Raw genomic sequence first — 23,228 nt, 5'->3', positions numbered from 1 at the left:
CTTTTACTGAAGGAGCTTTTACCCAAATACGTTAACAAGATGACTACTGAGCTGCAAATGAGGCCCCTCCGGCTTACAACACCACTCCTGCTACCATCAGCAGCACTAAGGCACCTGTATATGATCAGGTATGTTTATACACGTATGAATTGTGTTGAGAATGTGTTCATATTAAATACAAGCTCGCTCTTATAATAATTATTGTATGTAATCGCTTGGAATGGAATATTAAATCTATTTTCCTGTCTATTCTCACTCTTGCAGCGAGATCACCATTATTATAGTAACTACTAAATAATTATTTGACTCATTCCATTGCAGCCAGCCTCTCACAAATTCACGGTCCCTCATGCTCAGCCTCATCCTCAGAGTAACAGTAACAGCAGCAATGAACCCGTCAACAGAGGCTTGATAATATTTGGCATCATTTGCTGTGCCCTCTTTGGACGAATAGCCTTCTATTATAACGCAAAGGTACGAGGTCACCACCATCAGAGCTAAAGTAGTCTTATAATTATTAGCATGCACTGTACATATGCATACTAACTATAATGAAAGCACCGCGGGTGCTGATGCCTCGGTGGAGGTGCCAAAGCTACATAACATAAAACTACTAATAGCTAGCTTTTTATACACACATTGATTATAATTATCATGATAACATCTTTAATTTTGCTGCATGCAATCAACCGAATAGTGGGTAATGATCAACCATGATTGTTGTTAAAAACGATCGATGCCAAAAGTTAAAGTCTAAAATTATGGCAAGTCCAGCAGAGCCTTGCAGCTCTCTACTATACTACCAATAGCTAGTGTTCTAATGCAGAGCTAACTACTAAGTAGAGTAGTAACACTCGGTGAACAAGTTTTGCTACGGACTCTTCTGAAAAGGCTGCAATAGCATTCCAAGTAAGCAAAACTAGGCATAACTCGAGAACGAAGCATTATTTTGCAAATCCACGAATTAAAATCCAAGTAAACATGACTAGAAGCCTATAGAAACTCTTACTTGCACTTGATTCATCCTTGAGCAGCTGTAGCGGTCTACACACACACACACACACACACACACATACAAACACACTACCGTATACCTCGCTTGTGCATGCGCACCGAGGCATAATTATACGGTATAATAGTGTTTTGTGCATGAGTGTTGTGTACGTGCAGTGCATATACACTACTGTAGTGCCATTATAATGAAAGCACCGAAGGTGCTGATGCCTCGGTGGAGATGCCAAAGCTACATCACATAAAGCTATTATTATAGCTTTAAACATTATTTTTTGCAATAAAATTATTTTACTCCATGCAAACTCAATGAGTGGGTAATGATCGACCATGATTGTTGTTAAAAACTATCTATGCCAAAAGTTCAAGTAATGGCTGCCATCAGCAGAGCCTTGCAGCTCTCTTCCTCACTCTTGCAGCTACCAATAGCTAGCGTTCTAGTGCAGAGCTAACTACTAAGTAGAGTAGTAACACTCGGTAAACAAGTTTGGCTACGTGCTCTTCTGAAAAGGCTGCAATGGCATTCCAAGTAAGCAAAACTAGGCATAACTCGAGAATGAAGCATTATTTTGCAAATCCACGAATTAAAATCCAAGTAAACATGACTAGAAGCCTATAGAAACTCTTACTTGCACTTGATTCATCCTTAAGCAGCTGTAGCAGTCTACACACACACACAGACACACACACAGACACACAAACACACTACCGTATACCTCGCTTGCGCATGCGCACCGAGGCATAATTATTATGCAACTGTAAAGTGACCATCTCTTCCTCTCCCTGCAGGCTGTGCAGCTGTATCAAAATAGGTCTATCCAGGCCGGGGATGAGGCAGCACAAAAGGCCAGACTATGCTCCATACAGTACTTTTCAAGTAGGTTGAATCATTCAAAGTTGAATGTAGTTGGGCGGAGCCCGACCGTCCCTGACGGGAGGTCGGGGGACATGCTTATATAGGATTTGTACTTGTGTGTTATGTAATACTGCTTGGAGCATCATGAATATAATCATTTTAAGTGGGTGTTAAACGCAATATGCACCGCACTGCACCACACTGGCTGGCACTGAACAACATGACTTTGCTACTAAATAAATAAAGTACTGAGCAAGAATGGCCCAAGTGCTACAATGTTTTGGATGTGGGGATGAGCTATCAAGGCCTGGTAACAGGAGAGCTCTTGATGGTCCAGCTGGAAAGGAAGTGTTGGACCTGTGGACAATGCTACTGGAGAATGAGGAAGAACAGATGTGTGCTGATGTCGACATTAACAGTATTGTAAATGGCAGTGATAAAAACAGATTGCCCAAAATGTGCAGGAAATGTTTCGGTAGATATAGCAGCTTTCTTGAAGCACAGGTAATAATGAAAATAAAATTTGTAATTAGCTGAAAGAAGTAACTAAGTCTTAGGTCACACTGTCCACATAAACATGACTTAGAACAAATATCACAGCACAAGCAATTGAAACCGAGATCAACATGTTTGTAATTGTCAATATTTCGGAAAAGACTATCCCTTCTACAATCTGTAGTGTTGAAGTTTGAAGCATATTCTTTAATCTCATTATCAACTTGATGGTAAATTCTTGCCTTCAAAAGGGTTACACGTGATGGTTTACCATCTCGACCTGCTCTACCAGTCTCTTGTACATAGCTACTGATATCGTCTGACAGGCTAGCCTCGATCCCAGGCCGAGTTTTCGCTTTTATAACGGTTAGGCGAACAACCAGTTGTTCGCCTAACCGTTATAAAAGCGAAAACTCGGCCTGGGATCGAGGCTACTGACAGGCCAACATGAATGATTTACCGAATGTTGGGACAATCAACACCCATACCAAATTCCATAGTAGCTACAACAATGCGAAGATTGCCATCACCCTTAAATAAACGAATGATTTCAGATTTATGGGCTGGATCAGTGACACTTGTAAACATGTCCACGAGGCGAAATTCAGGAAGATCAGGTGCATCATCAGGATTTGTGAATGCAGCTCCAAGGTAATCCTTAAAGAAGAGGTACATGTCACCACACACCAAAAGAACGTCCATATATGATTGTTGTGGGAAACTTGTTTCTCTCGATTACCAATTTCTGGGCCAAGTTTTGGAATGTCTCTGGTATACTTTTGAACAATCCAACAGCATAAATCAAATTTGGGATTACTGGGACTCTCGTAATGACAAATGGGTTTCTTAGGCCAACAATACGAGAAATGAATGAAATGTCACTTCGGGTAGCTGTTGCTGTTAGCGCCATCACATGAACTGATGTTGGAATGAGGCTGCGCACTTCTCTAATTCTCAACAGCATTTGCCTGAAAGTCTCACCCCTGCAATAATATTATTGGTACACATGTTAATAATAAACGATGAGTCAAATACATACCATTTCTTCACACAATGAGCTTCATCGATTATCAAAGCCTTGAGTCTATTAGCATACACATCTCCCCCCAGAAGTCTTCTCCAATGCTTCTTGCTGATGATCATTTCAGGTGTAAAGAATACTAGCTGATACTTTCCGTGGAAGATCGCATCCATTGTAGCTGCATCAGACATCTCGCCCGAGACATATGTGCTAGAGATGCCTTTAGAACAATAGATGGCTACCTATATAATAATAGAATAAAAGCATCCAGCTTAGAATGATCTAGTTATGTGTAAACAGCTCATATGCACATGTACGTATAATTATATGTATGTTCTATCTAGCCTTACATACCTGATCATGAATGATGGCCAGCAGAGGACTGGAGTAACTACTACTACTACAATAGAATGACCTTTCTCCTTCTCCAATATTTTGTCAAATGCTGCAGGCAAACAAGCATAGCAAAGGCTCTTTCCAAATCCAGTAGGCAATACAGCAAAGACATCTCTGTCTCTCAGAAAAGAAGTGACTACTTCCAAGCTCGTTAGCAGCTTCTGTGACAACTTGTGTAACTTTCTCCATTTTGCTCAAGGCAGCTCCGCCCAGCTGCACACCCACCTAGCTAAGTGGGTGTTAACCAACCACTTGCAATACTGCAATCTGATTGGGCTGCACTCCTCAGTGCAGCAGTACAAATCCTATATAAGCGTGTCACCCGGCCACCCGTTGGGAACGGGTGCCGGGCTCCGCCCAGCTAAGTTGAATGTTGAAGTGAGTACTCGCACCACTAAACCACAAAACAAAGCTGATCATGATTATGATCTACCCACAAGCTTCATAATTATGTACAAATGTATGTGTATCTTTGCTTGAACTTCTCCTAAGTAAGTGCCTAGATTTTCAAAGAGTATCTGTAGCACTGTTTTACGGATTCAACATAGGATGAGGACCATGCCTTTGCTACTTTGGTTCGACATCTCCACTTCTCCCGAACAAATGCTCTATTCTTTTACAGTACTTTTGCTGATGTACATTAATTCTCTTACTTGGTTTGCTTAAGTAGTGTAGCAACACTCTGCACCTCAAGTCATTTGAATATGTATCTAGATGAACACCCACACATGTAGTCAGTGCTGTGTATTATCATGCATGGGCATCATCACACTGACAGGCTGTGACAGCCACCTACAGTTGTATCAGCTTTGTGGTTTAGTGGTGTGAGTACTCACTTCAACATTCAACTTGGAATGATATTCAACCTACTTGAAAAGTACTGTATCTGCCATTGTGGTGGGGACACTCCTGTTATTTGCTGTTGTCGGAATTATTGTCTGGCAAGTCCTTAGGATTCAGGATCTTGCTAAAACTTTTTGAACATTGTTTTTTGGATACTTTTTAGCTACAGTTATTAATTTCGTTAATTGACAAAGAAATTTATACTACGTTTACACTCTAACAATAATTGATACAGCCAACTGTACAGTGATAAAAAGTGATCTGTCATAATATTATATAGTATGTTCAAAGTCACTAATTAATTTCAATGTTCTTGACTATGAAGCAAGGCCTTTTGTAGTTGTCCTACGGTGAACAACGTTTTTATACGTTGCAACTAGATCTATACACTCCTGAATCCATGGTAATACTCTCTCTACCAATCCCCTCCCCCTCAGGCAATCATCCACCCTGACACTGGTGAGAAGATCTTCATGCCGTTCAGAATGTCTGACCATTTAGAACAATTACAGTGAGTCGTTAATAAGCCACGCCTTCATCACTTGAACACTACAATCTGATTGGGCTGCAACATGTCTGCAGTGACACAAATCCTGACATGGCAGTGGTTCCCAACCCGTCCAGGGTTGGGCCACACCCAACTAACGATCATTCAACTGACAAATTGCCTCATGTATGTTTTAGATAGATAAGCCACTCACTCCGGAATCACCATCTGTATACTTATAGAGTAGCTTTGTTGAATAACCTGTGATCTATTATTGTAGTGTTAAGAGCTCTTTGTTTGTTTGGTGTGTCACAGGCTGTAACACAGTGTGTTGGCCTATAATGCAACAACTTCAATTTCCAGGGAGGGCAAGCGCCTACCCCCACCCCTAAATGAAGCCCTCTGGCTCAATTCCATACAATATAATTTTGATCTATGTACATACATCAGATATGTTGTATACTGATTCCCTTTGATATTGCATTCTGCTAATGGTTTTGGTGGACGCCTGTTTAGGTTCTGTCTAGGTATAGTTGATTTTATCAACACATCTGAAAGCTCTACTGTTGTTCGGAAGGAAACCTTTGGTGATGGCTATGTGGTGGTGTACTGTTGGAATAGTTCACAGTCCATCTTTGAAGGAGAGGTATCGCTCATTATCCAACTGGATCCACCCACCAGTAAGTGCCTCTGTAGATTATCAGAGCTAACATCATCCATTGTTTTTTTCATTGCAGCTGCTCCCACTACACCTCCAACGTCTGATCCACAAACAGACCCACCTCCTCCTGATATTGAGTCCCTGCCAACATCAGTTATCGCTGGTAGGTTTCTAATGCTGTAAAAGTGTATCATAACGATTCTCCCCATTCACTGTCACAGCAGCATGCAGCTATAGCTGGTAAGTCAATACCTACAGAGCACAAACTTTGTATAGCATGAGAAACCATCAGTTTTGTAAATATCTATGCCGTTTACTTTGAATGGATTCAGGTTAAGGTACACTCTAAAAGAATGCCTATCATGCACATTTTTAGGTTTGGTGATTCTGCTATTGCTTGTGGTCACCGCCGTTGGACCTGTCTTTGTGATTTTAAGGAAACGGAAACGAAATGAAGGTGCCAAAATCATTCGTCAACTTGTCTTGAACAATTGACATGCAGTTGAGGTTCCAGAGTCAGATGGAAGAGTGGATTGGTCATCAACTTTTGCAGGGATTGAGCAGCCCAACGAAGCTTATGCTTTAGTACTCAAGAAGAACATTACCTATGAGCAGAATGAGCAGACAAAGAAACCACGGAGACAGAGGATCGATGACTCACAAGCCCCGGCAGCAACAGAGGGAGAGTATGAGAGCATTGAGCCAGTTCATTGGTACGAGGATGTGTTGCCTCAGGGAAAAGCAAGTCGTGCAAATTATGTTAACATTAACTGAAACTTAGTTTTACCCTACCAGATTTTATACAGCTTTTACTTTTATCCCACAGTTACATGCAATTGTACAATGTATCACAATAATTATTATGATTATACATCATAGATCTAACATGTACTATTGTGATCTTTACCAGTCCCTTTAATGTGCTAGATAACAGTCCCTAGCCCTATATTCATTTTCTACTACATAGCCAGCTTGGCACACCTATGCTTTGATGGATGATTACACTAGTTTGACATTCCTTCTGTTTGTGGGGACATTCACCATAGTTGTAAAAGGTATGTAAGTAAGTAGCTACCGTAAGACCACCTCGCTCCAAATATATAATAATTTTGTGACACCCTCAGCCTCGAGCTCAGGCAATTTTCTGACCTCTAAAAGTCAGTCTCGCTCAGCCAGCCCCATTATTTGAACGCTGAGGTCGATAACAATTTTAATTGGGGCTGGTGCAAGACTATCTAAAAGTAGCGATTACAAAAAATTAATGTCGCATCCTAAACGAAGGTAAATTATTAGAGCCACACACGTACCCTAGCCTCGATTATAGCCCACTAGAAAATACATGTTTTTTATGCGACCTGAAATCGAGTTACCTCCAATTAAGATGTCCCTCTAAATATGCGACACCAGGATACCAACATAATTTTTCAACGCGACCTGTGGAATCGTAATTATTTAAAAGTGTCCACTTAAATCGTGGTATTACGGTATGCATGGTCTTGGGATTATTTTGCTATTCAGAAATTCTTATCGTAATTGGGCCCAATATTATTAATTTATTATTGGTATATACTCTTGCTATTTATAGACTAATGCTACCACAATTGAGATTGTGGATGTAATTAAAAGAATGTGGCAGATTGATGGCCCATATAGTGTAGATAATACCGTTTTTCTTCTAATTACAGCGCCACCATAATAAAGCGCTCCAATTAATTGAGCGGCAAGTAAAGTCTGGAATTATTTTTATTGGCGGGTTATTAGAACGCGGCCTAAAATTGTTCAACGCTATCTATACGTACACAACGCGTACAGTTGATCCATTTATAGCCCAGCTACTATCATGTACTTTACATTAACTCTAAGTCCCACTCCAATAAGCGCCAAACTAGATTTTTCCCCTTGTTCTATTTGTGCGTTGCTGTATATAATTAGAAGAAGACGATAGTTATAGATGTAACATTTACTATTATCAAATTATTAGGTCTGTTGTGCAATAATAGGAGTACTATTTCGAAACATACACAAGAAGAGTACTATTAATTTTTTGTTCGTATCATATAGGTATAATTATAGTGATGTACATATATTCAATTGGCCTTTCCATCTTCCTAGTACTATACATTATCGTGCATGTACACAGCCCAGCAGTTTACAATTGAGCCTGAGTCAGTGGTACAAGCCAAGGGATTATTGGCAGAGTTTGAGTGCCTGTCTCCTGGAGCAGTAGATCATCTTTGGTTTGTGAATGGCATAGGGTCTACAAGCCTTACATCTGAAATCAGAGTAGTTGAAGGAAGTGAAGGTCGTCCCTCTGTACTGACCATCCCAGCTAGCTCACAGTTCAACAACAGTGTCGTTCAGTGTGCAGCAGTTTCACTGAGTGGTGCAGTGTTCTCAAGAAATGCAACATTGATATTTGGTGAGTGGTGTATTTGTAGACGGTATACCTTGAGTTGCTGTGCTTATTTTCTCAGAGCCTGTAATTCTTGAGGTGTTGAATGGTGAAACCAAAATTACCGTCTCCGTAATGAATAATTTCACTATGAATAACCTCGCCTATCGTGTGGACATCTCTTTGGTGCCTCTTGTCACCAATGAGATGGTTGCACTTTCTCCTCTAAATGGGATTTAAAATCAAGTGCAGTTTAATTATAAACAACTTAAGAACCACACAGTCTGTGATATATTCACCTTCACTGTAACTCCAATTACTAGTGAGTCAGGAATGGAAGGAAGGTCCAGTGAACCAGTCACTGGGTTCTTTACACAAGTAACAGGTTGTGAATTTATTAAATGTGTTTAAAGTTGACGATTACCACAGATAATAACAATATCGCTCCCCCTGTCAGTCAGGGAAGAAATGTGTTGAGGAAAATAGTACATCTCGGTGGTATGGTAAGAGACGTATTGACTGTAAGACACACTTATTCAGCTCACCTCTTAGGTACCCAACTGTACCAACTTCACCTCCTACCAAGTGACCTCTGACATATCAGAACCCATCCATAAAACCATCGAAGACCCTCAAATGATAAGTGTGTCTCTCTTCCCACTGACCGGATAATCAACATATCTGTGACACTTACTTCGATCATGGGTGTGCGCCTCATATTCAAGGACATGCTAATCAGTAAGTCGTGTTATTCAGTAGTAGTTACAGTAGAACCTCGATTATCCGGCCCTCTATTATCTGAAACCTCGATTATCCGGCTTGGCAATTTTTTCTGAAAATGGGCGTGTTCCTTAATGCGCATGTGCAATTACCTGCTGTTACCGTGGACACAGGCATGTTTATTTTTGCCAGGGTTTCATCTAGTGGGGGGTGGGGGTGAACCTTCCCCCCCCCCCCAAAATGCTCATCTTCTCCCCCAACATTTATGTCATCATCACATTAGTACTGTCTAATGTGCAATATGTAACTAGATCTACTGTGATGCACTAGTATGTAATAGGGGGTGTGGTTAACACATGTGGGAGTAGCCAAACATTTTCCGGCGTGCGTAAACCTTTCCCCCCCAAACTTTTAATCCTAGATGAAACCCTGTTTGCGCCACAGACACTGCTGTTTATCATCAAGACATAGTGGTTTATCCATTCGATTATCTGGCATATTAAGTTATCCGGTCTGCCTCTGGAACCAAGGTGTCCGGATAATTGAAGTTCTACTGTATTTAATATTTACAACGTTTTCCATAGGAACAACTGATGTTCAAGATTTGAGTGTGGACGTTTGCCCTGAAGGAAACTGTGCGAGCATTGAGTATGTTGAAGGTACCATCTCTCCCAGAGCTCTTGTCTGTGTGATAGGTGTATTGTCTGACAACTCATTGGACTTAGAAAGCATAAGACTACTGCCAATTCGACGGAATATGAGTGACCATTTTATCATCCCGGTGGCTGTTAGTGGAAATTACAGTGTGATTGCATTTGACCTTGAGAACAACAATTTGAGTGTACCTAGAATTCCTATGTCTGTGGCGGCTGACGATGAAACTATGTTTTTGAGTAATGGTGAGTCGACCAGTGTGTCAATCTTGTACATGTACCTTCTTTTGTAGTAATTTAATTGTTTTTGGGTTACCATTTCCTTAGAATCTTTCACTGAACCAAATTCTCCACCTAATTCTGAGGGCATCACTGTCACTAAACTATCAAATGGAAGTGCTGAAGTGACCTGCACTACCACTGGCCAGAGTTGTCTGGCATTGTTTCAATCTAAAACCTCTCCAACCTCTCTTGATCCGATCGTGATGATTGGTTTTATTGAACCACCTAATGACAGAACCACTGTCACTCTTAATGCCACTTCCGATGTTTATGTGGTATAGTGTACACTTGGAACAGTGATTCTGGTGAGACCATCTTTGATGGGAAGGTATCCTTCATTAGTCAATTGGAGCTACCAACTGGTAAACCCAGAGTTAGTTTCAGTTTCAGAATTGTATGTACTCTGTTGCAGGTCCTCCCCCTACACAATCACCTCCTGATACTACTGGATCTCCAGTTCCATCGCCCATGATAGTACTAATAGCAGGTGAATGATGGCAATTTATGGCTGCCTGCACATTGTATTTTGTCTGTTATAAAGGTATCATAACCGTGGTCGTGGTACTGCTTCTCCTGATAGTCACCGTAGCTATTGTTGTAGCCGTGGTTATTGTGAAGAGACAAAGAGGTGATACCAATTAGTTAAAACATTTTTTATGTCACTTCTTCTCAACACAGTTGAGGTTCCGGAGTCAGATGGAATAGTGGATTGGTCATCAACAGTTGCAGGAATTGAGCAGCCCAACGAAGCTTATGCTCCAGTACTGACGAGGAACATTGCTTATGAGCAGACAAAGAAACCACGGGGACAAAGGATCGATGACTCACAAGCCCCGGCAGCAACAGAGGGAGAGTATGAAAGCATTGAGCCAGTTCATGAGTACGAGGATGTGTTGCCTCAGGGAAAAGCAAGTCGTGCAAATTATGTTAACGTTAACTGACAGATTTCCACATTAATTTTTATCCCACACATTAATTTGTATACCGTATAGCGGGAAATTTTCACCGGTGCACATTTTCACTATTTGCATGGCACAGAGCTCTCAGCAGAAATGTTCATGGGTTTAACTTTTAGTATTCGCGGTTCAATGCCAGGAAACTACACCCACCAATAGCTTTGCATGTGAAATACCATTAATTGTTAGTGGCCCTGGTATTAGAAGTAACTGTAACTGTATATGATCGAATGTGCATGGTTTGATCTACATGTATTGTGCATTGTACGTACTTCACCAGAATGGACAACTGAAACACACACACAATTTACACCTTAATAATAGAGGAGTACTATATTTGCTATCAAAGGTATACCCCTCCGGTAGTGATGTCAATAAAACTGTGTACTAGACCTATTAGACAGTTTGAAGAGGCTATAAGACAGATTTCCATTTAATTCATCATGTACATGTACTATACTGCGTGAACGCAACCTCACTCCAGCACTTCACTACTTCAGTGCCATTTGCATGACTGCATGTGAATAATGTGTTACTTTACTGAGTGCTGCAGCGTGAGAATTAGTTGTGAATTCGAGCTATTGGGTAGAGTCCTGTGAGTTGGGAAAAATGACCTCTATATAATTATGATGTCTTCTCACAATGATGTCCTTTGCCTGGTCTAAAGTGCATATAGCTATACACTTCCTGTGTGCTGTATATGATTATCATTTGTGTAGTCTACAGTGTATGTATGTCATTCTGCTTATTTTCAAAGATGTGTAGATGCTTCTATAGCTATCAGCAAGGGACAAAGGTTCCTGTAAAATTATTATTATGATAATTATGCTTATGGCGAAAGTCCCAACATTCCATTAAATTTATCTTTCTCCAGGACTGACTTATTCGAAGATGCATCTGCCCATTCAAGCGATGGTGTGCACGGCATGTTTTGGAAAGACTGGCCCTCCCAGCCTCCATAGCACTCTTCCCACAAATACGCCAGTTGTCATGTGGATGCATGGGGTAATAGCTGTCAGTAGCTGCTTGAAATCATAGAAAGCATTGGTTTTCTACAGATTGATGTTACTAATTTAAAGCCTGTATTTCGAGAGAAGCCTTCAAGGTAGACACTGAAAACATTACTGTAGAATCGACTAGAACAACAGTAGAATACATACAGTGGTTTTATATTTGTTCTATAGAGGAAGTGATATAATTATGTTGATACTTTGCACTTAAAAGTTTTGGGACTGTACTCTGTACCATGTAGTGGTATTAGGTCATACATGCATGATGGTTGTGTATATAAGCAGGTAGTTGTGCACATTTGCAATCACAAATATTCTTCAATTAACTTTTACTGAAGCTTCACCCAAACATCCAAACAAGTTAAAATGACTACTGAGCTGCAAATGGAGGCTCCACCGGCTTACTACGCCACCCCTGCTACCACCAGCAGCACTGAAGCCCCTTTCAAATCAATATGGGAAGATCAAGTATGTTCATATAATTATGAGAATGCATTCATGTTATTTACAAACTCGCTCCTCTTTTTTCAGCCAGATCACTATAATTCTAAATTTACCAACAAATATCTCATTCCCTTGCAGCCAGCTGCTCAAAAAGTCACAGTCCCTCAGAGTAACAGCAGCAGCGAACCCGTCAACAGATGCCTAATAATATTTGCCCTCCTTTGCTGCACTCTCTTCGGACGAATGGCCTCCTACTATAACACACAGGTATGTATGAGGTCACCGTCATCAGAGCTCGAGTAGTCGTGAATATTAGCATGCCTATACTTACAAATAATTATTATATGTAGTGTGTATGTATGAGTAAATAGTGTACGTCACGTGTACATATAGCTATATTATAGTTTTGTACTGTATTGCCATTATGCAACTCTAAAGTTACCATCTCCTTCTCCCCCTGCAGGCTGTGCTGCTGTACAAAAATAGGTCCGTCCAGGCTGGGGATGAGGCAGCACATAAAGCTAAAGTGTGCTCCATATCTGCCATTGTGGTGGGAACTATTGTGCTCTTTGCTGCTATCGGAGGACTTACTGCCTGGCTTGTCCTTCGGTTTCTTTAAACATTTTTTGTGTATGTGTTTTTACTCGTGTACTTTTAACTCCATTTTCATATAACATCCATGTTTTTGGAGTAGTTATTAATTGTCAATCGATGGAAATTTTGTCAATATAATATGCTCTGACAATAAGTGATACAGCCAACTGCATGTACAGCGATAAAAAAGTAATATTGTTCAAAGTCAGTTCTTGACTATGAAGCAAGGCCTTTTGTAGTTGTCCTGCAGTGACCAATGTTTTGTGATCAATCATACTACACAAGATTACATAAAGCAACTTGCCTTAGTAGTATGCTTAGTGGTGTTGTTGTACTTGGAGTTGGCCTCAGGGCTTGGTTCTTAGGTCGACTAGTTGATGTAGAAGGCTTGTTGGATTTAGCAGAAGGTAAAGATGAGCCCTTCTTTAGCTGCTCTCTTTCTGTATAGAGAAAGGATACCAACATCATATATATTATAATACACGGTCTAATATGTAAACATGGAGTTTAGCTCCACTAAAAAATGTGCATGTATGTGGCTTTTAATGGCACTGTCAGACCTTGATCCAAAAAGCAGGAATAGTGGAATAGTGGAGGGGGGGGGGTTGCATTAACACACGACCTTCTGAGGAGTTTGGGGGCATGCTACAGACTATCTGAGATCACACCTGATGCATTCTCAGGTACTATATTATAATAAGCTGACTATAACTGCATTGTGTGGGATGCCCCTGTGCAGTAGATGGCAGTAGAATAGTGCAGAAAGCAAGTGCAGTAGATGGCAGTAGAATAGTGCAGAAAGCAGTAGAATGACAGTATATAGCCCCTCCTAAATCAATAGGTATATCAAATGGCTACAAAATGGCCTACTCAAGTTATGAGCACTCACACTCCATCAACAGGCCCAATTCAGAACAACATGCACTAAGGCTAATAATAGCCCATGCTTCTTTGATAATGGAACATTTTGATCTGAAAGCAATTACTGCACTAAACACATAATCAGACAGGCTAAAATACATTGCTTATTGTGAAAATACATCCTAACTAAATTTATGAGCACTTAAATTTAGCTATCAAAATCACCAAGGCTATCAATTTAGCGTGCGTGAGCTTCATTGCACAGCAGCGAAACGTACAGCAATAACTTTTTACCGTAATAATTATAACATTATCATTACGAGGAATGATTGTGAATCTAGAAAGCAACGATTAGATAACAGTGCCTTCGAAGATCATGTACAAGTTTCAACTATAACTAGCCCCTTATTACCAGTTAAAGCAGTCCATAAAAGTGTCTAACAGCACACACACACACACACACACACACACACACACACACACACACACACACACACACACACACACACACACACACACACACACACACACACACACACACACACACACACACACACACACACACACACACACACACACACACACACACACACACACACACACACACACACACACACACACACACACACACACACACACACACACACACACACACACACACACACACACACACACACACACACACACACACACACACACACACACACACACACACACACACACACACACACACACACACACACACACACACACACACACACACACACACACACACACACACACACACACACACACACACACACACACACACACACACACACACACACACACCAATCACTCCACCCCTGCTGCACACTGCGCACAGCACGGAGTAAATACCATACCCACTGTATAGCTAGGGATCTATCCATACACATAGGGTCTGTGCTGAATTTGATCCTAAAGAAGATAATTATTAAGCAAGATCAAACTGATTAATTTTTCATTCCATTTGTGGTGCTTTCAATAGTACAAGGTCACCTCAAGTGTATTATGGCTTTTGCACCCTAAGCCTTGGGTACAAGCCCATTGTGGCCTTGCACCTTTGGGTACAAAACCAATACAATGCAGATAGTAGCCATGGTACAACTATATACTGTATAGCGGGTTATGTTCGTATGGTGGAAATTTTCGTATGTTTCGTATTGTAGAGCATCTAAAACTACTAAATTATTCTACCCCAATAGGTTTAGCTTCACTATCCTGAGCTGTACGGAATATTTAAACGGGTAGTTGATACAAAAAATTGCACCCACGAAAATTACTCGCTATACGGTATTACATGAAATATTTATTCCGCAATCCCTGATCTATACATCATTAGAGAACATTTCCAGGGGGAGTGAAAGTGGATTTGAGAATGTACAAGTCCTGTAGTGGGAGGAATGAAGTTTTCCAGGGGGGCGAGCGCTCCCCCTTTCCCCTCTAAATGAACCCCTGCAGGTACGTACTGGACATAAATGTACATACACCACAAACCTTTTCTCTTGGCTTCTAGTTTTTCTTGGAGGCCTGACAGTTTCTGGCTATTGACATCTGCTTGATGCTTGTCAAAAGACTGCTTTTGTTGCTCTCGCCTAAAGAAAAGAGGGATTACATGTACATGTAGTTATCTGAGATGTGGACAAAATGCAGAATTAGGGCTGTTGTGATTACTTTATAGCCGCCTGTTTGTTCTGCTCAGCCTTGAATCGTGATATGTTCTCCAGTGTCTCATTCAGTAACTGCTCTTTAGCCTGCAAATACAAAGCTAATCAGTCATCAGTACACACACCCAAGCACAATCTACCTGTTTGGTACCGAGGATTTCTTTTCTCTTTCTTTCTGCCTCCTCTTCCTCGGCGATCTTCATTAAGCCTAGTCGCTCTCGAAGCTGAATCATACACACTGTCATACTAATCTCACTAGAGAGAGGTTATCACAATCTTACCTCTGCTACAGACATTTCTGATAGTAGCCCCAGACCAGCTGTCTCTGTGAAGTCCACAAACTTTGTCCTGATAATGGGAACACTCTCCATGGCTCGGATCTGCTGAATCAGTTCCAGCTTACGTCGCATCTCAGCCTCCGCCTAAAAGAAAGGGTGGACAGTCTCCTTATTTTGGTGTATTAATGGTATAAAAACAAGAGTGGATACTGAGTGTATGGCCGTACCTCCTCCAGTGCTCTTGCCATCAGCTCTTGTTTCTCAAGAGTCACTTGTTGTACTGCAACAGAAAGCAAATAAATGATCATCTTGGACTACCTCTATTACATACATACATACCACTTATTATATAATATAATTATGCTACCACCTCACCCATCTTTTGTTTCATGGTCTGCAGTTTTGCCCTTGCCTCTCTTGTGCTCTGATGTCCAGCCATCGTGGCCTCGACCAGTTGTCTCATCTCAAGCTGTTCCTCTGCCCGCTGAGCAAAGTACGTTCTCATCATTTCGTCTGTCTGCTCCTTGACCACACCCACTCTCTCCCTCATCTCACGAGTGTAGTTCTGCTTAGAGATTATTGCCTCTTCGTAGCTCAGTTGTCCTTCCTAGGTTTGTGTGTGTGGAGTATAGACATGTGGAAATAAGCACACAGTGAGGTAATGCATTCAGCTTATTCTAAGTACTATTTAATCATTAAACGTCTGCATGACTGCCCATGTTAGAAGAATAGCTATATGGATGACGTACAGATGACTCACCAAATGTTTCCTCTGTATATCCGCTAGCTTCTCAGCAGCCTCTCTCTGTTTCATTTCCTCCTGCCAGCGAGTGAACTCAGATGCATCCTTCTCCCCAGCCTCTAGACTGGCTAATCTCTTCTCTTCCTCATCCTCTACTCTCTGCACACGCGCACCTTCCCTCAAAATGGCCACTGCATTCAGCTTCACAGGACGGATTTCTTTCTATGAGGGGCCAAGCAATCAGTGTCTGTTTTCGTACTGTGTGTGTTACAGTATAGGGTACGTGTAAGAAGCAACATAACTTACTATGGATGATGGCAATGGTGTGGGCTTGACTGGGTTGTACTGCAACCTGGGTACCATAACACAGTTAAGAGTGTATCAACTAGGAACGTTAATATATTGGCGACTTACTTGGCTTCTCTCTCAGCAATGATCTGTTCCATGCCAGCCTGCACGAGGGATCATTGGATGAGAGAAATTCGCAAAAAAAATTGACTTGCCTTGGTCTTCTCAGACTTGTCACCAGTGGAACAGGAGAACTGCAATCTATCAGAGTCCAGTAGCATTTGCTGCACGTGTTTAAAGTCAATTAAAGACGGGAAATGAAAGAGTGCGGTTATTTTCTCACCTCAGCTCTCTTTCTGTTCTCCTCTTGTGCTCTAGCGAGTCTAATTCGTTCCACTGGTGGGTTGTATGTGGATTTGGGCACCTATTATAATGATATAAAAACACGTCTAATAATTATAAAATTATACGGTAAAGATCATTAACAAACCAAATGAAAAAATGTACATGTCTACACTTTATAATTATCTATACGGTAAAGATCATAAATGCTAATGAATAATATGGAAAAGATCAACACGTATACACGCTACAAAATAAATATACTTATACGGTAAAGATCCCTTACGAAAAGATGTTAACTTACTGGTTTGAATGCCTTTAAAAGAGGTATCTGCAGCAAAACACAAATTCCTTAATGTTAATTATGCAAACACAAAAATCCATCCTTACCCTGTCCGGTGTAGGAACACTGCGTGGTTGTGGTTTGGTCAACTTGAATGGTTGAACCTCTAATGAGACAATGAAGACAACATAATTTACCATTTTATTAGATTAGTCAGGGTTTCTTTTATTGCGGGTTGGCAGGTGATGTTTTTACCTGCTTGAAATGTCTCCCACATTTCACCTACTTGTGCAAAATCCTAAAAGAAACCCTGTTAGTCTAATTATACGTACCTGTGACTGGCTTCCCCTCTCTCCTGGCCTGTCCCTTATTGGCCAGTTTGTCAGACAGCTGCTCAAGATACTCCCTCATCTCCACATCCAACCTGAGGGGACCACATACATGCACCTGCTCACATCATATAGGCCACATATTTACTACAGCTATACTGTTGGTGTTGCCAAGGGTGACTACTATATACTACACAAGCTAGTTCATGCACCTGCTCACACCATGCACCTGCTCACACCATGCACCTGCTCAGTACACAGTTACACCTGACTGTGCACTACCCAACACAACAGGATATTGCTGTGCCCACATTAAACACAATGTCATGTGTCCATTTCCATAGTAATGAAAAGTGAAACATGTGGGGAAAACACAAGGGAAATATTGAGCGGGTAAAACACATTTAATTACCAGTTTCTAAATACAGACATCTAAGTCAGAACGTGAGTATAGTATGCATAGGGAAACCGTATGATGACTAAAGTATGGACTAATGAGGTCACAAGTTGATGGGCTATGGACTCTGGCTCAATTGCCCATAACTAAACACTTGACTCTCACACGTACGCTACAAACGAACACACCTTGACATCGGGTAGATGATGTTTGTCTCAACAAAACTCCCATCATATACTTTACACCACTGCAGGTGCAATAAAACAGCATGCTAACAAAATAATAACAACTCAAAACTATTTAAAGTGCCTAGCATACATGTACTGTAGTCTGTTTGTGTTCCATGTGTGTTATATATACAGCACCTACTGTTTAAACATATGCAAATGTGTGCAATGTTGTGTGCGATGTGACTCACTTCTTGCTTGATCCATCCTTTCAGATTAGTATCATTGAAAAAGAATTGCAAAAGCTGTATGCACAAAACTATTAATTGGGGGCTCAGAGAAATTGATTTTTAACCTTGTGCATTTTCCCTGTGTGTTGTGTATTGAGAAGTTTCTTCAAGTGACCCATACCCAGCTCCTCCAGTCGAAACATGACTAGGTACACAATCACTGTATGTGTGTGCGTGTGTGCGTGTGTATGGGTGTAAGTATAGCCCATAGTGTGCACTGGTGACAAAGTAAATAAGTCATATCACATAATTTTAATGGTAATGGGATTAACGAGTAAGGCACCTGCAAACAATAAATGGACAAAGACAGCAAACCACCAATCATGAATCCTGCCAGGCTGGTAATATTCACCACCAATAGATCTGGAGACAATAGTCAGCATTCTCAACTCTCCCTGGGCAGGCCCCATTATAATCATTTTAACTTACATTACGTAAGCAAAAAACTAGCCTTGCTAGTCAGCAACTATTTATGTACGTATCCATGGCAAATAATTGCTAAACAGTTGCTATCGATTTTTAATTGCATAAAAGGCACAAGTTTTCACCACTCAATAAAACACTTGCGTGCCAATTAATCAAAAAGTAGGTAAAATGGAAAGTTTAACTGAACAAATATTTCTGAGTACATGATTGCTGCACTCAACCATACAAGTTTAAGTGGTGTAGGACCAACAATGCCTTGTGATAGAATATAGGATGTACAACATTCCTCTCTGCACATGTGTTAGCATTGAATATAGCTACTAGTATACACACATGAAACCAAACTAAGATGAACTATTGTGTTACAAGCACTGGAACCTCTCTAGCTGGTGCTATGCCATGTAAGAGCACATGAGGGCAGTGCCTCTGAGAAAACTTAATAAGATGAGTTTGTTTAGGTCAAGTGTAACGCAACCAGGGGGTCTCATTACAATCACATAATTGGGAGCTGTGAGAAGAGGGCTATACGAGTTAGCACAACAGTAAACAATGGATTACAGTGAAACAGACTCTTGTTGGTAATATGCAAGCATCACAACCATACAAGGCCCCTTCATATGAGATCAGCTAGACTGATTGATTAAGGATAACTTTAGCGTAATTACACCCTCCCCCAAGTACCCCCACACATACATAAATATAAGTACTGTAGCTAGGTGAGTGATTAGGCAAAGACACAGGTATCATTGCATGCAGCCCTCTAATATCGGTATCAAGCAGACACCTATCCTAATTGTTGTTGTTGACTTATTCGATGATCATGCATGCGGAAAGGACATACGTACCTGAGTAGAGGTTATAGTCAGCTCTGAGACACGACTTGCCCTCCTTAGCATAGTAGCCATCAGTCACCACCTGAAGCCATACAAGAAGTACATGTACATGTTCATGTATACACGGACAGGAAATTCTACCATAACTTTAGCAAAAACACTCGTCCAAACAGCATATTTAGAGAGAGTGTTGGGCATGTTCTACCATGTAACATGCAGTTACATTGATTCACTTCACACACTCACTCCAAGAAACAACAAGGCAACAACTATATAGGACAAGGAATTTGGCAGTACTGAAGAAGGGGAGCCCCGGCATATTATTTATGGACAATTGGGATATGGTAGTAACACCCTCTTCTCTTTATAAGCTCTTGGTAGTACATGTATGTAGTAAGTGTTGGTCAAGGCCACTAGCCCAGTATGGAGTAGGTCATAGATATTTGCATAAAAGGATTGTTAAAGAAACAATGGAGCTGTACACTAGCTTTATACTCTGAAGTGGCCATCATATCAGATCTTGGGATATTCACATGACTTTGTGGGACAACTCATGGTTGTGATGAGTGATGAAACAATAGCTGTGCATCATAATTATATTAAACTGCTGTAGTATACACACAATAGGGGAAGTTATGGAGAAAGAACACTTTCACTAATCTCAATACCTATATATGTATGGTTAGTGTAATTGCACTTTGTTGTTTTAAAAATTGACTAAACAAATTAGCATCAACTACTAACAACAAGCAATACCCAGAAAGTTTAAGATATAGACTTACGAAAGATGCATAGCTAATTGAAGCCGCATACAACCAACCGACATTGTGCGCTTTCCGTAGAAAAATACATATCACATAGTTGCCTGGAGAGGGGGTTATAAATGAATAGGACTGGCCCAGGTGGTACTATCATGTTACTGAACCAGCGACAGGTTGACCACCAACAAATGCTCTGAATACGCTATATGATTAATTCGTTAGCTAATAATTATATGCACCATGAATAAAGAACATCTTACGAATGTATTAGCTGACCTAACGATTTGTACATGCAAATTCTTTGAATATTTCCTTTGAGGTGCATTAATTGTTTATCAGTTATAGTGGCCATGGTAAACAGAGTGTTTGCATGCAGTGTGTTCCTCACTCAAAGCCCTTGGGAGATGCTGTTATGTCTTAGGAAATGCTGTCATTACAAACTCTATTGTTGAAGGGAAATTAATTATGATAAGCCCTAAGGCTATCGGACTGGACTATCGTACTATTTATTCCTTACGTTACTCACACTCTAAAAAGAGACAATCTAAAAAACCACCTTACTAGACTGCATGTAAGATAGATGGTTTAGGCAGTACGACAATAATATCGAAACCTTTTCTAATCAACTACAAAGATCGATGTACATTTACAGCTACAACTACAAAATCACATGTTTGACCGGTATTTCCTTGGGGCGATGAGGTACCCAAGATTAAGTGCACACAATGGGGAAGAGTATACACACACTATGCAGATAGTACTCAACACGTTTTGATGCTAGCTTACAGAAGCACATTACATCACTGTGTAGTCTGAATAGGAACGATGAATAAGCTTGGTAAAATCAGCAGGGAATAAACAACATAGTGACTCAAATGGTAAACATTAAGGAATGGAATGTGCCTTTGCTGGTGGCCGTAACCTGATAGCTGGAGGATACCAGTGAATGACATTGGGTCTATGGTATGATTCATCCCAATACAGGTCAGTGAAGGATTGCGGTAATGGTAATGCTGCAATACAGCTGCATGGTTGCTTACCTTAAGAGCCTACAGGTGGTATCTATTTATTATAATTATGGACTAATTGAAACCTGTCAACTTTTGCATTCAAGAGTGCAGACCTTCTAAAGCACATGTGTGGTATTTTAAAATATTAGCAGACTGAATACGGTAGGAAAGTGTCTCTTGAGTAATTAATTAGCTATGTAAAGGTATTAGCATTCTAGTGGGTATCAGCATCTCAAGCATTCTAATGTACAAGTAGAGTTGCAATGAAATAGAGGAAACACAACACTATAGGTAGAGGCAAGTACAGAAACACTAGAACTACCCACACAACTTTTAGTTGACATGGATCATAGGGCCATTGATGATCATTAAATAATTATAGTTACATGTACTCAGAGTATGAATTTCAGGGATCTGATTTCAAATGCGTAGTAGTTGGAACTATGGCATATGTATACCTTGATGAGAGCTTGGTAGCGTGCACAGCCAGAGAACACCTCACCCACAAACGCCTGGTCAGCTTCTTCGCTCAACTGCAAAAAAGGAGAGAAATAAACAACATGATGCATAAATCAACATCATGCACACACAAGGAAAATGAATGATCATATTTAGAATGTAGGGAGGGGATAAACTAAGTGGTGGCGTGATGGGTCTATATCAGCTGTGGCAGACTTATGTTCAATGAGCTGTGTGGTTGCACCTGCATATTGCCCAGGCATGTGTACACTTGCCTGGTTGATAACACACAAAACTCATGGTAGTTTTCCAGTTGCTTGCGCAGCGAATTGCAATAGTGTTCGGATTAAGCCTCGTGTAAAAAGGTCTTTAATGCTCTTGAAAGGTATCAATGTTGAGTCAACTATGATTATCAAAAAGGGGATTCTAACTGATCAGACAAACTTAATAAGCCAAACTCAGTTACGTTCACTCCCTCTAGGAAATAGTACAGCACATGTGAGAACAAAAGAGAAGCCAACCAAATAATGAATAATGCGTCGTGTGTGAAAACATGTGTTTTCTCATCTGAAACAAACGGAGGTAGTCAATAACCGTGCTTTGTAACCTATCGCAACTAAATTTATAATCATGTGGAATTAGATACACAAAGATAAAGGCTCAATAGTAAGGAAAAGCCATAATTAAAAATGCAAGGACATACAATGTATTAATCACCATTCCACGACAGCGGAAGATCTAATTTGGAGGATCTATAAGTGTGTAAAACAACAACCCTGCTCAGACAGTGCACATAACAACATGATTATTTCTACTGCAACGTTTCACAGCAAGGAAGTGTAAAGGTGAACATACCGTGTTTCCAGGGGATGTCAGAAAGACGTCTAGATGGTTGTCCACTCCAGTCAGCTGGGGGTCAAACGTTGAGAGAGCTTTGACACAGAGCAGCAGCAGCCGTCGATAATCAGACATGGTTCAAGGTATTCCTATAAATATAAGCGTGTACTGTGCATACGTACATACACACACACAGTACACGCGCACGCGTACCTACATGTGTAAGTTACATTACAATCATAAATAAACCACCACCTATAATATTAATGCACCTAGAGAATACCATACTGTGAGCTGGATTACCTCTATATCATCTAAACCAGCACAGAAGAGCGAGTTCTCAGCCTCAGTTCAGCTTGACCATGTGGACGTTGTCATGGCATCATTGCAGGATATGAGCAAAAAGTGGGCGTAGC

The 23,228-nt window shown here is 40.7% G+C and overlaps 2 protein-coding genes and 1 long non-coding RNA gene across 11 annotated transcripts; 1 reads left to right on the top strand and 2 right to left on the bottom strand.

Moving 5' to 3' along the window:
• The first annotated feature begins 399 nt into the window (after window positions 1-399).
• LOC135331304 (uncharacterized) lies at window positions 400-12,959 on the top strand. Of its 7 annotated transcripts, none has more exons than XM_064526411.1 (19): window positions 400-474; window positions 1,801-1,888; window positions 2,917-3,013; window positions 5,060-5,133; window positions 5,626-5,789; window positions 5,847-5,933; window positions 6,147-6,227; window positions 6,273-6,825; window positions 7,911-8,189; window positions 8,245-8,547; window positions 8,592-8,665; window positions 8,715-8,900; window positions 9,467-9,781; window positions 9,863-10,179; window positions 10,230-10,304; window positions 10,359-10,445; window positions 10,496-12,251; window positions 12,366-12,494; window positions 12,691-12,959. In XM_064526411.1, exons 2-8 carry the CDS (start codon window positions 1,866-1,868, stop codon window positions 6,542-6,544), a joined length of 798 nt encoding a protein of 265 aa, XP_064382481.1. In that variant the 5' UTR covers window positions 400-474; window positions 1,801-1,865; the 3' UTR covers window positions 6,545-6,825; window positions 7,911-8,189; window positions 8,245-8,547; window positions 8,592-8,665; window positions 8,715-8,900; window positions 9,467-9,781; window positions 9,863-10,179; window positions 10,230-10,304; window positions 10,359-10,445; window positions 10,496-12,251; window positions 12,366-12,494; window positions 12,691-12,959. The 7 variants fall into 7 exon arrangements, with proteins under 7 accessions (XP_064382481.1, XP_064382483.1, XP_064382485.1 ...); XM_064526413.1 differs by lacking the exon at window positions 400-474 and adding an exon at window positions 481-909; XM_064526412.1 differs by lacking the exon at window positions 400-474 and adding an exon at window positions 1,342-1,540.
• Window positions 2,266-4,145, bottom strand: LOC135331306 (uncharacterized). The gene is made up of 4 exons (XR_010392992.1): window positions 3,738-4,145; window positions 3,402-3,625; window positions 2,810-3,345; window positions 2,266-2,694 (listed from the first exon to the last, which is right to left on the bottom strand). It is a non-coding gene; the product is annotated as an uncharacterized LOC135331306 (long non-coding RNA).
• On the bottom strand, window positions 4,926-23,218 carry LOC135331285 (cilia- and flagella-associated protein 99-like). Of its 3 annotated transcripts, none has more exons than XM_064526387.1 (23): window positions 23,116-23,218; window positions 22,831-22,961; window positions 21,975-22,049; window positions 19,758-19,827; window positions 18,552-18,646; window positions 18,448-18,501; window positions 18,218-18,276; window positions 17,636-17,727; window positions 17,411-17,469; window positions 17,325-17,351; window positions 17,022-17,102; window positions 16,894-16,962; window positions 16,805-16,842; window positions 16,697-16,742; window positions 16,409-16,612; window positions 16,024-16,255; window positions 15,876-15,928; window positions 15,652-15,792; window positions 15,511-15,594; window positions 15,378-15,457; window positions 15,201-15,298; window positions 13,126-13,261; window positions 4,926-4,967 (listed from the first exon to the last, which is right to left on the bottom strand). In XM_064526387.1, exons 2-23 carry the CDS (start codon window positions 22,945-22,947, stop codon window positions 4,940-4,942), a joined length of 1,938 nt encoding a protein of 645 aa, XP_064382457.1. In that variant the 5' UTR covers window positions 22,948-22,961; window positions 23,116-23,218; the 3' UTR covers window positions 4,926-4,939. The 3 variants fall into 3 exon arrangements, with proteins under 3 accessions (XP_064382457.1, XP_064382456.1, XP_064382459.1); XM_064526386.1 differs by lacking the exon at window positions 4,926-4,967 and adding an exon at window positions 12,938-13,065; XM_064526389.1 differs by lacking the exon at window positions 4,926-4,967 and adding an exon at window positions 12,938-13,065 and having other exon boundaries at window positions 22,831-23,025; window positions 23,116-23,193.
• Between the last annotated feature and the right edge of the window lie 10 nt (window positions 23,219-23,228).

The sequence above is a fragment of the Halichondria panicea genome, chromosome 2 (genome assembly GCF_963675165.1).
Source record: "Halichondria panicea chromosome 2, odHalPani1.1, whole genome shotgun sequence".
Lineage (NCBI taxonomy): Eukaryota > Metazoa > Porifera > Demospongiae > Suberitida > Halichondriidae > Halichondria > Halichondria panicea.
The sequence above is the reverse complement of the archived record's forward strand: the minus strand, read 5'-3'. Positions and strand labels throughout refer to the sequence as shown.

Bases quoted from the DNA above. Each gene is read 5' to 3' on its own strand.
- LOC135331304 (XM_064526411.1), top strand. From the start codon at position 1,866: ATGCTCCATACAGTACTTTTCAA. The intron at 1,889-2,916 runs GTAGGTTGAATC...GAATGATTTCAG, and splicing joins CTCCATACAGTACTTTTCAA to ATTTATGGGCTGGATCAGTG. The intron at 5,790-5,846 runs GTAAGTGCCTCT...TTTTCATTGCAG, and splicing joins CCAACTGGATCCACCCACCA to CTGCTCCCACTACACCTCCA.
- LOC135331285 (XM_064526387.1), bottom strand. From the start codon at position 22,947: ATGTCTGATTATCGACGGCTGCTGCTGCTCTGTGTCAAAGCTCTCTCA. The intron at 15,595-15,651 runs GTAAGATTGTGA...TGTATGATTCAG, and splicing joins CAGAAATGTCTGTAGCAGAG to CTTCGAGAGCGACTAGGCTT. The intron at 15,299-15,377 runs GTAATCACAACA...TCTTTTCTTTAG, and splicing joins AACAAACAGGCGGCTATAAA to GCGAGAGCAACAAAAGCAGT.